The sequence below is a fragment of the Planococcus citri genome, chromosome 3 (genome assembly GCF_950023065.1).
Source record: "Planococcus citri chromosome 3, ihPlaCitr1.1, whole genome shotgun sequence".
NCBI classification, from domain to species: Eukaryota; Metazoa; Arthropoda; class Insecta; order Hemiptera; family Pseudococcidae; genus Planococcus; species Planococcus citri.
The window spans coordinates 82509671-82524001 of NC_088679.1; the positions used below are offsets into that span (position 1 = coordinate 82509671).

The window sequence follows — 14331 nt, forward strand, 5'->3', positions numbered from 1 at the left end:
ATTTTTGAAATTTTGATGAAACCTTGCCGGGTACAGTATGATTTTCCCCTCCCGAAAAACACATTCACCTATTTTACTCGTGAATATCCTTTCTTTCGAACAAGCGAATTATCGATTGCAATCTAAACATCACACACTACAGCAATCAAATTTTTTATTTTCGAAAAGTCAGGTGAAAGTCAAGAACCCAGTTTTTTAAAAATGCTCATTTAATTTTCAATTTTTTTGACATTTTTCACCATTTTTTCACACAAACTCTGTCTCTTAATTTCCAAATTCACGAATTGTCTTTAAAAAAACAACAACAACAACAACAATTTATTTGACTCGAGCTGCTACAAAAAAAAAACACAACAGAAAGCTATGTACAAGATACGTAAAACACAATCTGAAAAAAAAACACCCAAAAATTCCAGTAAGAAAATGAATTTCGGCGGAAGGAAAACTTACGGTATTTTTAACGTGCTTTTTCATGCATTCAAAACTCGCGAGTAGTAACGATACTCGTAGATACCACAATTACTTTAAAATTCGTTCTCGTCTTTTTGTACCACGACTGCGAAGAGAGCAGCCGAGCCGCAGCCGCATCTACTTGTACGCTGTGCTAGTTGCGAACCCCATAGCGAAGTATTGTCTAAAAGTACGCGAGTATACGACAACGAAGCCTATAATCTTAGCCACGTTCAACTTTGTCAATATATGGAAACTTTTAATGTATAATTTGATCTTTGAACTCGATATACTTGTTATGTTCTCAAATAACCGCATATATGAATATTTCGCTTACATTCTCTTACGTTCGAGAGGTTATCGAGTTTAAAAGTTTGTCAGGTCCTTAAACATTAAAAGTATAATACCCCGAGGCTACACGTTTCCGTTTATACGACTTTTTTTCCTATTCATAAAAACTTCTACACGCTACCGGAGTTACGCGAATATTTACAAAGCTGCTAGAACGACTTATCAATTTCAAAGATGGCAAAAAAAAAAGAAGGTATATTGAATTCCCAAATGATAATACTGATAGAACCCAAAGGTAAACGTAGTCTATCATCTGGTTACTTTTCGTGAGGAGAAGGCAGAGTGGGAGAGAACAGGAAAAAAATCGATCCACTTAACCAACAAAAAAAAAGTATTCGTATCCGTTCGTTGTACCTATCCTAATTCTAATGTAAAGCTGCTGAAGAAGAAAAAAAATATATATTCACGCTTACACTACACTACATATTATGTGGAACCTATAACTTGTATCGGGCTTATCGCGGTAAGAATTCCTTTGTGGCCTGTACCATTCTGTGCGGGGAAACACAAAGGCCGAGACTTTTTCAACATGGCCAGTGCTCTCTCATCATTCACTGTGCGGTTATACGAGTAGTAGTAGTAGTACAAGTATACGAATGTTGAAAACCATTCTGAGGTCTATTTAAGTCGGTCGCGCTCGCGGTTACAGAATTCTCCCTCAGCACGCCAACGACGGCGACGGCGACGACGACGTAAAGCTGAAAGAAAGACACTTCTACTAATCTAGTCCGTAAACAAAACTCAAATTAGTCGCTAATTCACGCGCTGACGATGACGATGACGATGACATCTCGTTTGTACGTATTACGTGCTGCCAGAAACCGATTTCGAAAATTATTTATTCAATAAGTAATTTGTCGCTAATTGGACGACATCTGCATTAAAAAAGACAAACACATGTTTGCCATCCTGTCAGTTAGATCGTAGAGCGACGTTTTCGAGGTTGTGTTCGAATGAAATGGGCGAAAGATCACCAACACACACGCGCGCGCGCACGAGCTTTATAGGAGCACGAACATCTGAGCTAAAACCATTTCAACAAAATTTGTTAAAATTGACGCATCTGAGCTCAAATTTTAAAGAAAGAATGTAGATAAAAAGAGTGAATGTGTAAAATTGTAGGTATCTTTCATGTCCATAATATATTTATGTACTCAATAAAATCTATTTATTCTACTAAAAAAAAAAAAATTAATGTAATAATTGAAAGGAAATCAGAAATTGTGAGTCATATCAAAAAATCAGCGTTTTCTTGAAGCAATTTGAGAGGGATAATCCGGGTTTTTCGGGTTCATCAGCCTTGAAGCTAGCTCATTGAAGAAATATAAATTTCTAGCAACTTTCTGAACAGTTTACGCAGCATATTTCCATACCCTACATGCAACCGCTCACCATGCCTAAAAACCACTCGAAAGTGCCACTTTTTCGATTTTTATTTTTTTGATTGCTATTTTTACGTCCCATTATTTAGCAGGGGAACGTCCCTTTATAATTTATTTATCACGTTTTTGTTAAGGTAGCTGTTTTTAGTGTTGGGGGGCGTTGTGTCCCTCACCTCGGCTTCGCCTGTATGTTTCCAAAATATAAATTTCCAGAAACATTTCATACCTAGACGGAGACCTAGACCTAGACCTCTAGACCTAGACCTAGACCTAGACCTAGACCAGACCCCTAGTTTTCCCTTTTCCATCATCATCACTGCTGAAATGAAATTAAGACGTACTTGTTGTAATGTAAGTCCTAAGTTTAAAGTTGTAGTTGTAGAAGTAGAATGAATCGGATAACGTTACAATTCGTACAAGAAACGAAAAATGGCGATGGCGTTGGCGATTACAGGCATTGGGGTTGGCAGGGTTGGCATTGGCGTTGACGATGGCGTTGGCGTTGGCAAAACATTTTGACCGCGCTATTCCATGTGAATTTCTAAGAAAACGGGGAACTAGAGGGACCGGTTAATATTATCCAATTGAGCTGAAATTTTCAGGATGCTATTGAGAGCGATCAAATTCGAAAAATAATTATTTTTTTTAATGCAAAAAAGGGCCACCTTACCCCTCCATGACATAAAAAAGTCGACAATCGAATAAAATATGTGTCAACGGACTCGTATTCGCGATGAAACGAAAAATTTGTATATTGCAGCGATTCTGAAATTTCCTCCACCGAACACCCCTAAATGTTTTTTTTGGGGGGGGGGCTGACAACTGACCACTGATTTTTCTAATAAGAATAATTTATAATTAAATTATTTTCATCGCAAATTGCTGATTGATATCAATATTTCAATTTTTTAATCTCTTATACTTACCAGTTACCATTCGTGATGAAGTTGGATTTTCTTTTGATTAACATTGATGAATGATATCATTGCAAAATCAATTAAGTAGGTAGGTATGTATGGTACATTACTACCTATACTGAGAATTTCACTAGATTTTAATTTCCAATAAGTAATAATCTAATAATGATGTCTCGATTATCAAAATAGATAATTTAATTAGGAAGTACATAGTAAAGTTGAAATACTTGATTTTATTTATCAAACGGCTATTCGAACGCATTCTGATAATAATAATTCTGCCATGAAGCAATAAAATACGGAGAAATCACAAGTGAAATTTTTTGTCCTGTACACACAATTTTGGTATTATTACACGTACCTCAAGCAATGTTTCCCATTTTACAGGCTACTAATTGTAGACTCGACGCACTCATCACTCATCTCCACGACTCGATTTTTAAACCTTGCGCCACCTAGCGGAAGTTGATGAAACGGGGTGGGCAACTTTGTATGTAGCCTCAACGTTTGACAATCTGGTCCTGGGCCAGATGTTATGTAAGAGTTACACATACTATAGCATGGGCCACATGGAAGGAAATCTAAACCTATATCTATATGGCGGAAAACGTCGAACTTGAGGTCTGGGAGTCGAGAAATATGAAAAAAAAAATTTCGACCACTTTTTCCAAACTTCGACTTACCGCAATAGCACTCATTTTTATTAAAAATGCGGCTTAAAAAATTCCTACCTAAATATTGATCGAGAATTTTTTTAGGATGCTTTTAAGTTGGATATAATTTCAATTTACAATGAGTTGTGATTATTATCGAACTTGATGAAATGAAATTTATATACGTCTATGAACCTAAAAAATAATATTATGGGCAGAGAATTTTTTAAAACTCGACTCGCAAGAGTTGATCTCAGACTCCGTTTTCAAGAAGAGTAAATATGTATGTACATTTAGGTAGTAGGTATACATATGGAAGTCTTTGTAAATGTATATATGTAGTTGCGCAAATAGTAAATTGGAAAAAGTTTCATTAAATTTTGCTGCATGATAAAATCAGAATTAGCAATGGAGCGTTTAAAGAAACATAATATACATACATACATACCTACTATAGTATTAGTTTAGTATCAGATAGAAACATCTTATCGCGATAATTTTACTTTATATATTATCGGAAGAATATCGAGCCATTTCAATCAGAGATTGATCAAGTTCTCGTCAGTTCATTAGATCGACAGTACGACCTTCTCGTAGTTACTGCAGACAAAAGTGTGATAAAATCTTCAATTTTTTCTAAATGACGTCTTGTTTTTTTTTAAAAATGTTGCATTCCATACTAGGTATTTGAACTTTGAAGTAAGTTTTATATAATAGGTGGATTAGATACTGTATTACCGTAGATACGTACTTAAACCTATTTTAGCTACTATTTTGATTGATTCCAAGCAAAAACGTTCCACAAATTTTGAGATAACTCGAATAAAGCGTTCCCTGAGTTATCCTACTTACATGCTACAATAGTCATTTTCACTTTTTTTTTATACTTATTTCAAAAATTAATTTTAGAGAACCCCTGTTTTTCGCCAAAAGCCACCACTCCAAAATTTCATTTTTCCAATTTCCGCCACCCCAATTTCTGCTCCCTAAAAAACCTGAAATCTGACCTTTTTATGTTGGAAAACATTTTTTATTCAATATACGATGTAAAACGAACTTTTATGAGGTTAGTTTGAACGAGTAAAATCATATTTACGAACATATTTCGTGAATTATGATGAAAAAAACGAGCTTTTATTACTCATATTTGAAGAAATTTACAAGTACATTTGTAATTTGAAACTTATCCCACCATATCGGGAAAAAATCATGCATCATCTCATGTAATAACGCCAGGTTAGTGAAAAATGTAATTTGCTTATTCGAAGTAATTTATAACGATTGTTTTTAATCAATGTACATCGGTGTGGCCGCTATTAGAAAAAATATTCTATTCAATTTCTAATAGCCGCCACCCCCCCTTTCTCACGCCATATTGGATACCATAAAATTTAGCAAACAAGTGGTCATACATAATCTACTGACTGTCTAGTTTCTATTGATATTATAGGTACCTACATTGATTAACAACTATTATTATAAAGTACCTACTTCAAATAAGCAAAAATAATTTTCACCACAAGATGGTGTACGATTTTTTCCCAAAATGGTCGGATAAATTTTAACTCAAAATTTTACTTGTAGCTAAATCACAAGCCTGCCTAAAAAATGTGGAATCACTTTCGAGCACATATTAGCGCCCATTCGGATACAGTCGTTGAACTTGACTTTTCTCTTTGTGTAAATTTTTTTTTTTGAAACAATAATTCAAATTCAATTTCAAATTTTATCATTTTGAAGAAAATATAATTTTTTAATGTTTTATTTTTTGAAAAAATTAAACTTTTTAATTTTTCAATTTTTTTAAAAAAATAGGTACCTAGGTACCTAGGTATTTTAAAATTTTTTTTATTTTTTTATAGAATAGGTACTATATATGTATATTTTTTGGAAAATATTTTCATCATTTTTCAATTTTTTTTTTTTTCATTTTTTTATATAAGTAAAATATAATTATTTCAATATTTTTTTTTGGAAAATACATAGAAAAAAATTTCAGAGATCTTGCGGTCATCAAACTGCTGAACATGTGCAACTGTAGTAGATAATTTGAAAAAAAAATTGTAATTTTTTGGGGGAAGGGCGAAAAAATGACAATGGGGGAGGGGGTACCATAGAAAAAATTGTTGAAGAAATTGGGCAATAAAAAAGTGATGATATTTTACAAAGTTTATTAGTTAGACGCAATACTATTGGAAAATCGCATCATGCGTATTAAGAATAATTTTCTCAAAAATACACATTTTCCCCCTCCCTACCTGTTTATTGAAAATTAATACAAAAAACAGTCGAATATATCTATGAAGGTAAAATGATGTAAAGGAGCTTATTTGTTTGGGTCTCGATTTACCTATGCAAAAATTTTTCATATTTGTAGGTACGAATATTGTTCGCAGACATTCTCGTCTACTGCAGCCCTATCACCAGCGCACATGAAGAAGATGGAAATTCTATTGAGTTTTGTATATTTCAACTTGGCGTTTGCATTCGCCGACTGGGAACAGACGAAAATATTGACTAAAAAGGGAGTTAATGTATCAGATCCTTATTTAGCCTCGACACAAGTCGCAGTTAATTTTCAAGCTATGATTGAAAATTCTATAATGTGGATCGATAAATCGCTCTTCATTGATCAGATCTGGAAAGAGTACCAATACACAACTTTTATAAATACTTCGCCGAGGCGGTGGGGAAAGACGATATTACTAACCATGTTGCAATTTTACCATCAGCTACCCATTGATGATTTTGGAAATGTGGAAAACAGAGACAAATCTGCTAATTACCTTTATTTCACCAAAGGTATAATAACTACCGATACCAAGGATTCTGAAACTGACAGTCCACCGTTGATTTCTCAGCGTGAAACCGTTAATAACGATCATTTGGCAAGGCATCCTGTTATAATGATAGATGGTACGATGCTCACAATTGATGGTGGCTTGAGCCGTTTTCGTTCTATGATAGAAAAAGTTTATCGCAGTCACCACTATTTACACCATTATTTGAAGATCAAATCCACTAACCTTACTGCCACAATCTCCGAGCGGGCAGGTGCTCAGTTATGGTTGCAGAAAATAGATAAATATTACGTTTCAAGGAGTGATCTATCCGAAGGCGAAGTAGTGCGAAGCATCGAAATTTTGAGTTCAGCACTGCATGAAGTGTATGGGAAAAAAGTGATAATTTTAATGGACGAATACGATGCTTTCGCTTCCAACACATATTTTCATGAAGCTTTAGCACACTCATTACCATCAAAGAAGACTACTGATGATTTTGTAAAGCTCTTGAAAGAATTCATGCAGGCTACATTCAAAACTAACACACATTTTGAAAAAGGTTTTATCACTGGTATCCTGCCCATCAGAGAGACATCCGGACTCTCTGGTTTGAATAACGTCGATTTGAGGCACGGGTTTGGCGTCAAGGATTTCTTCCCTTATTACGGAACTTTTGAAGAAGAATTTCGAATACTATATTCCAAAAGGGGTATTAATCAAACAAAAATGGAGAATGCAGTTGATAAATATGATGGATATAGGACATTGAGTCATCTTGCTGTGCCTATGTTCGCTCCTTTATCTGCGATTGGGTTTATCAACTCGCAAGTAGTGACTGATTATTGGACAATATCCGGTAAGACTGAAATTGTTAATAAACTATTTACACACGATGATTTCAAAAAAGATGTCGGCGAGTTATTTAAAAGTTGGCGGACCAAGACCACAATCCTATCAATTTCATATGATAAAATGACATCACTTACATTGAGCGATTTCGAAATTATTTATAATATTACGTTCAACATGTTAAAATACGACTCAGCAGAACACTCAGATATTGTATTTTCACTTTTGATGGCCATGGGATACGTGTCGGTTCATCCCCACCAAATTGCACCGGAAGACTACCAGAATATGAAGGTTTTCATTACAATACCAAACTTCGAAGTTTACTATCAATATAAAAAGCATTTTCTCAAATCATCGAAATTGGTTCCCCTTTCAGATGAGAGAAATACATTATCGAATTTCATAAAACAAAAACAAGATGATTGTAGCACGTTAGGTCCATTAGCCAAATCCTTATCCCAATATTTGATTCGTGTGTTGGGTGACAAACGTTTCGGGGAGTGCGAAATAAAGGCAAACTTATTATCCGAAATGTTGAATCGTCGGTTTGCTGGTAATGAAAAAATTGTCGAATCCTTTCTTTTGTCATATTTCATCAGTGCAATGGAAACTAAAAGAACATTAGAAGACTGTAGTCCATCAGAAAAGTATCGAATGGCAGAACAGGTTAATTTTGTAGACGAAGTAACTAGCAGACAAATAATCGATTTAGTCTTCACAGATAAATATAAATCGACCATGTTGCTAGTTGAACTAAAATATGTCAAGCAAAAAATGACACCCAGCGAAGAGAAAAAGTGGAGTTTGCCCAAGGCCTTTCAGCAGAGCCTTAGTTATATGACTGTCTTTCGGAATAAGAATATCGATGTACCCCATGTCCAATTTTTGGGAATTCGGGTGCACTGGAATGCCACTGTAGAGCTGATGTGCATCAGCATGACACCAACCGAAGTAGAAAAACGAATAGGAGAAGCTGATACTTATTTTGAAGAGCACAGCAAAGATAAAAAAACGAAACCAGACCTTCGCGTGGAGTGGGCGGCCCACCAGTACGATAAAATAGTAAAAGAAACGCCGAACCGAATATGCAGTAGTGCATATGATCCACAGAAACTAAACCCAACGTCAATCTGCCAGGGAATGAATTCTAATTTAAAATTAACCCTTTAACCCAGAGGTCTATTGTTCAATTCTCAAATAAATTCGGTTTTTAAAATGTCAAGATAGAGGGCTAAAATGTTGGGGGATTTTTTTTCATTTTTTTAGGATTTCAGATTTTTTAAGCCCTTTTCTAATTACAAATTTTTTTTTTGAAACTCGAGGCAGCCAATCAAAATGGGTGTAAGGTCTCTGCTCCGAAGAAGTTTTGAATCATTTGATTTAGTTTCATGGCTAAAGCAGAGACGCTCCAAAAAACCAACTTCGATAGAGTGAATAACTCAGAAGTGAAAGATCCGTTGAAACGAGCCAAAGAACGATCTCGATAGAACCATCTCGCATAAAAAGTATAATGAGCGAACACGAGTAGGGGGAAAATTACATCAGAAAAATTAACACCCTTCTTTCTGATACACATAGGGCGTATTACTTCATCGCAATTGGTCCTCAACTTATGTATTTCAGCCATAGGCACATGAAGAAGTCGAATCGGAAAAATTAGAGTGGGCGGGTTCTGCGCCAGGAGGATCTTAAATTGTGTTCAGATTCTTATCTGATGATCTACTGAAATCACTCGATCTAATTTGGAGGTCAAGTAAGATCGTATCATGTTAGCAGATTACCAAATGGGAATTTTGGGCGATTTTGGATCCTCCTGGCGCATAACCCGCCCATTCAAAAACTTCAGATTTGACTCCGTTATGTGCCTATACGCATGATGAAAATGCATCAGAATGGAAACTTTAAAACAGTTTTGGACCTTCCTAGCGCATTGATTGATTGTGGGATTTTCAAAATGGGAATTTTCACGCTAATTTCTCAACCAAAAAAAAAAAATGTAAGTTTCACTTTGCTATATTCAAAATGAGTAAGTAATAAAGTAAGTAGATATTTTTTGCGAATCGATTTGTAAAACAAAAATTTTTGTAGGACGCGAAAAATAGAAATATTTTCATTTTTCAACAATCTGGCAGTGACTGAAAATTACAGTTGGGCATTCCTTTTTTTGTACACGTATGTACTATGTGCATATTTGTACGTATATTATGGTGTTCGCTAGTCATGTCTTCAATTTTTCAGAGCTTTTGAGACCATTTTCAGATGCTTTTCCATTTTTGGTAATTTTTCAGAAAATATTGAGCTTAAAAAATACATCTCTGGTTGAAATTAAGCTTCGAAACTCTGAGCAGGAATGATTATTCGCAAAAAAAAACTACTTAGGTACTCTTTTAAATGCTGCGCCATTTTTCAAAAAAAAAAAAAAATCATCTGCATAAATGTACATCTTGTACGCGTATTATGTACAATGTATCTACATCGAGCAAAAGCTTCCTTCTTCGTTTCTCATACAAGACTCGAGAACATAAAAATATGCAACTCGAAAATTACAAGTATTGATGGAACAACGCCAATCCATAAGAATTTTTAATGATTGATCATGCAGCCAATAATGTACTTTTTCTGTATTTTTCTCAAGTTAACAGCTACAACAGCGTGGTTCCAAATTTAAAACGAAAAATACTGTTAAAATACACGAATTTCGTCTTTCCTTTTTATACTTAATTTAATTATTTTACAACTTGATGAAAAAATTTTCTTTCGTCTGTCACCGCGTAACATCTTTGTAGCCTATTTTCGCGACGCACATCGCCTCGTAGTTCGCGCCTCGTGAGATATTTTTACTACGTTAGCAAAAAAGAAAGAAAAGAAAAGAAAAGAAAACGTCGTCGTATTATGTCATAATCAAATTACCAAATATTCAGATGAACTCGAGATACTCGTATTATGGTTATGGGTTTAGCGTCAGAAAATTTTTCAATTAAGTTACAACGCAACGAAGAGCTCGTCAAAATGAAAAATTACCGATGTTGGAAAGTAGATAATTTTATCCTTCAAAATTCGCGCTATCGTTGATTTTTTGCAGCATCAATTCGTTCTTTATTTTAAGCACCGCTCGAACCAACGTTATATTCGCAACACGATAATTTTACGAGATTAAATTATTAAAAGGCTCGTCGCATTCGAAAAAAAAAAACACGAGAGTGTTGCGAAGTGAACATTTTCGTTTTTCTATTGAAATTTGCGTGTTCTAAACGAGAAAACAATAAATACAGTTTTCATTGAAAAAAAAAAATGAAAGAGACTCGAACATTAACGTGCAATTGTTCTTTTTTTATGCAGATCTTGAAAAAAAAAAAAGGTGGAGGTTACGACCTGTTGCGTTGCACTTACGAGTCTATATCAATATAAATCAGTAAATCACTATTATTCGTGCAGTGTGTACGGATATGATTACAGAAAGCTTAACAATAGTCACGATCTTCACCTGTACTTCGAAAACTAGGGAAAAACTTTGAAATGCATCAATGGTGCCACTTTTTTAGTCATTATTGCCAAAAATAGCAAAAAACTTTCCAATTTTTTTTTTTCGTTTCTTGAAGTTGTTAATAATGGTGAAAAAATTGGCATCACTGCATTCCACAGCTTCTAAAAAAATACTTCGTACTCCACTCCAAAAACACGTTGTTGAGACAACCAAATATTTAATACCATATATTGTGATAGGTGTTACTATAAGAGAGGGGCACGGGGAATGACGTAATATGTACATGGCGCTTTAATGGAGGATTTTTCGCAAAAAACTCAATTTCAGGACAACCTTATTCACAAATGGGGCTCTCAAAAGAGTTCAAATGCGAATCTAACTTCATACTCGTGTTCAGGGAGTTCGATTCATACGATAACAACCCTCTGTCCTAATATTGAGGGAGGAGGGAATGCTGTGTCTATAGGCCAAAAAAAAAAGTTTTTGATGATTTTATATCATTTTCTAATGTTTCTGGAGGTTCACATACGAAATTTCAGGACCAGGGGGTATTTTTTTGGTCGTACCATACACCTGAAAATTTTTTACATTCCCTCCTTCCCTCCTATAAAACAAGTAGGTATGTTTTGTTTTCAAAAATTGAAGTCAAAAATGAGTTATTACTTACAAAACAGAATTTTCAACAAGGTTTCCCCAACAGAGAAGCCCCCTCCTCACAAAAAACTGATGATTTCGCTTACAAAAAACGGAATTTTTCTTTTAAAAAAAATGGTTTCTCAAATGAGAAATTTTCTTTAAAAATAAAGAAAATCAACTCTCGAAAAAAAAGTTTGGATACTTTGCTCAAAAACGACATGAAGTTTCAACTATTCATAAAATGAAGTTGTTATAAATTCTGTTCAAAAATGCAGTTTTCATCGCATTTTATGTAGGTACAGAAGTGAAATCTTCATTTCCTGTTCAAAAATGAAGTTTTCATTTATTTTCTGTTCATATATCGAAGTTTTCATTTACTGTTCAAAAATGAAGTTCGCATTTTCGGAGGTTTTGTGAGAAAATTTCTGAAAAAATGTAGGATGAGGAAGGGGAAAATTTTATACAGTATATCGAAAAAGGAAGAATCAAGCTTTAAATTGACGGTTTGAGGTTGAAAAAAATCTTCGTATAAGTAAGAACGAAAAAAATGGCGTGAATTTTAATTTTGAGAAAAAATAGCGTAGATATATCATTATTGGAAGTTACAAAAATAGGATGTCACATGTGAATTTTTACCAATCTGAGATTGCCGACTACAAAATAACTAGGTATTCAATTTTGTCAATCAGAACCCCCATTTTGAAGAAAATGTGGTACTGGCGGCTCGAATGCAGGCTCTCCTCTACAAGCTAACGAGCAATTTCGCATTGTTGTTCTCTTCCCTCATCACTAATGATACTAATAAGGTATACGCTTGATTTTTCCTTTTTGAATACTTACGTCCATTTCAAATTTTTGCAAACATTTTTCTCAAACCTAAGCAGCGCTATTTTCTAAAAAAAAAAAAAAAAAAACACGCTTTTTTTAATCGCGACTATAAAATACGAGTAAGGCAAAAAGTTACAAAACTATAAACGCCAACTCGCGTCGAAAAATGATTTTTCAGCGACACCGCGCCGTATAGCTGAAAAACTCATAAACATGAAGAGCTACTTGAATGAACTTTTTGTTGGCAACATGCAACACATTAAATTATCGATTATTTTACGTTCCGGAATGTACACTTTCGAGAATAAAAGCAAGAGGTGAAAGGAGTAGGAGGAGAAGTGGCAAAGGGGGTGGAAAAAATGAAATCGCGGACGCGTATTTTTATAGCACGAATACTAAATTAAAACGATATGGGTTGCTTTTCGAAAGGCTTTCGATCCGTGTTCGGTGTTGGTTGTTGGTGAAAAAAAAAGAAGCATCGAGTGTTCAACATTATGCTTATGCTTATGCTTATGTACAAGTATAGGGCGGTAAATTAGTCTATAAAGAATAATTTAGACGAATCCCTCGTACTCGTGGATGGAATTATGTGTAGATAACTATAGTTGTTCAGTAGGTATAAATGTGTATTGTGTAGTAGCTACACGTAGGTAATGAGTAACCTATGTACGAGTACGTATGTACTTGTGTTAGTGAACTAGAAACGATATGGTACACTATACCTATAGGTAGATACTAGATATGTGGAATAATCCGATCTGAATTGGCATGCTAATTTACCTATGTGAAAATATACGTATCAATACCTCGTATTATTACGTATCAAATGACAATTAACCTAATAATTAAGGATTAACTTGGTAAGCTGGACGCGATAGTAGCTACTACATACCTACATACCTGTAAGCTGGCGCGTTAATGCTCATTATTCGAACCACTGTCGTAGATAGCCGATATACCCGCGTATTAGTATTTGTACGAGTATGTATGTACTAAATGGTACGGTAGTTTAGTTAGCTAGCTAACTATAGGTACCAGATCTAGGTAGTAGGTAGGTAGAGGTACGACTACGAAGTAGATTAGATACTTCGGTATGGTAGTAGGTACATATTACGAATACGATAAAAACGATGAAAATAAACCTCTGCTCGTCGGTATGTAGTTGTGTCTTTGTCTTGCTGAATTGTGGTTAGTGAGTCGAGCCTATATTACCGACATAAGTTAAGTGGTATTTCATATTTCAGCGTACCTTTAATACGTAGGTAGAGGTAGGTACTATCGATTGATATGCAACCAGCAAAAGCAAAATGACCGCCGAGAATTTAGCCAAAACTATTCGGCATCTTGAGACTATACACTTCCTTAATGGTTTTCATTAAGGGTAAAACAATTTCCAACTATCCGTCGAACGTGAAATTTTCTCAGAAAACAGTTTACTTTGTTATTCTTCTCGCTGAACGCTGAAATAGCAGAGCAGCGATTTCATTGCGCAAAAACCATAGTAAAATGATAGGTACTTTGGACGTGCCTTGCGTCTTTTATACGCGTCAAATGGTTCCGCCGCCGCCGCGCCGCCGCCGCCGCTACAGCTACGGCTTTTCCACCTACTCTCTCCGTCTCTCTTTCACAAATTCCTCTCCACCGTTAACGTCATCTCCTCATCTCGGTACCGCGATACGGTAGGTCTAGCTATAGGTATACTGCTGAGTCGCTCGCTTTCTCTCCTTTGCCATCGCTATACATACACATAGGCAGGCTGTAGGTAGGTATAATCTACTCGTATTCTGTTATACTTTTGAACTGTTTTACCCTGATTCACAATACAAGCTTCGCTTCGTTTGATTGTACGCTATCAGGTTGTAATAGGTATCTTCTTCTCCGAAAGGTTTCTTTGTTAATGAGGTGTTCTTCGAGTGGTTTACGGTGGGCACTTTTGCCGCGTCTAACCGAGAAATTGGTTGGTTCGTAGTCGTAGTCTGTCGTTGTTATTCATTT

The 14331-nt window shown here is 35.1% G+C and overlaps 2 protein-coding genes across 3 annotated transcripts in view; one reads left to right on the forward strand and one right to left on the reverse strand.

Annotated features, from left to right (window-relative positions):
• Nucleotides 1-14331, reverse strand: part of dnc (phosphodiesterase dunce) — a 474861-nt gene that overhangs the window by 383814 nt on the left and 76716 nt on the right. The window lies entirely within an intron of this gene.
• Nucleotides 4279-9882, forward strand: LOC135839857 (uncharacterized). Its single transcript, XM_065356087.1, has 2 exons — nucleotides 4279-4452; nucleotides 6131-9882. Exon 2 carries the CDS (start codon nucleotides 6186-6188, stop codon nucleotides 8556-8558), a length of 2373 nt encoding a protein of 790 aa, XP_065212159.1. The 5' UTR covers nucleotides 4279-4452; nucleotides 6131-6185; the 3' UTR covers nucleotides 8559-9882.

What these genes read in the sequence shown, in the direction of transcription:
- LOC135839857 (XM_065356087.1), top strand. Translation starts at nt 6,186, where the DNA reads ATGAAGAAGATGGAAATTCTATTGAGTTTTGTATATTTCAACTTGGCG.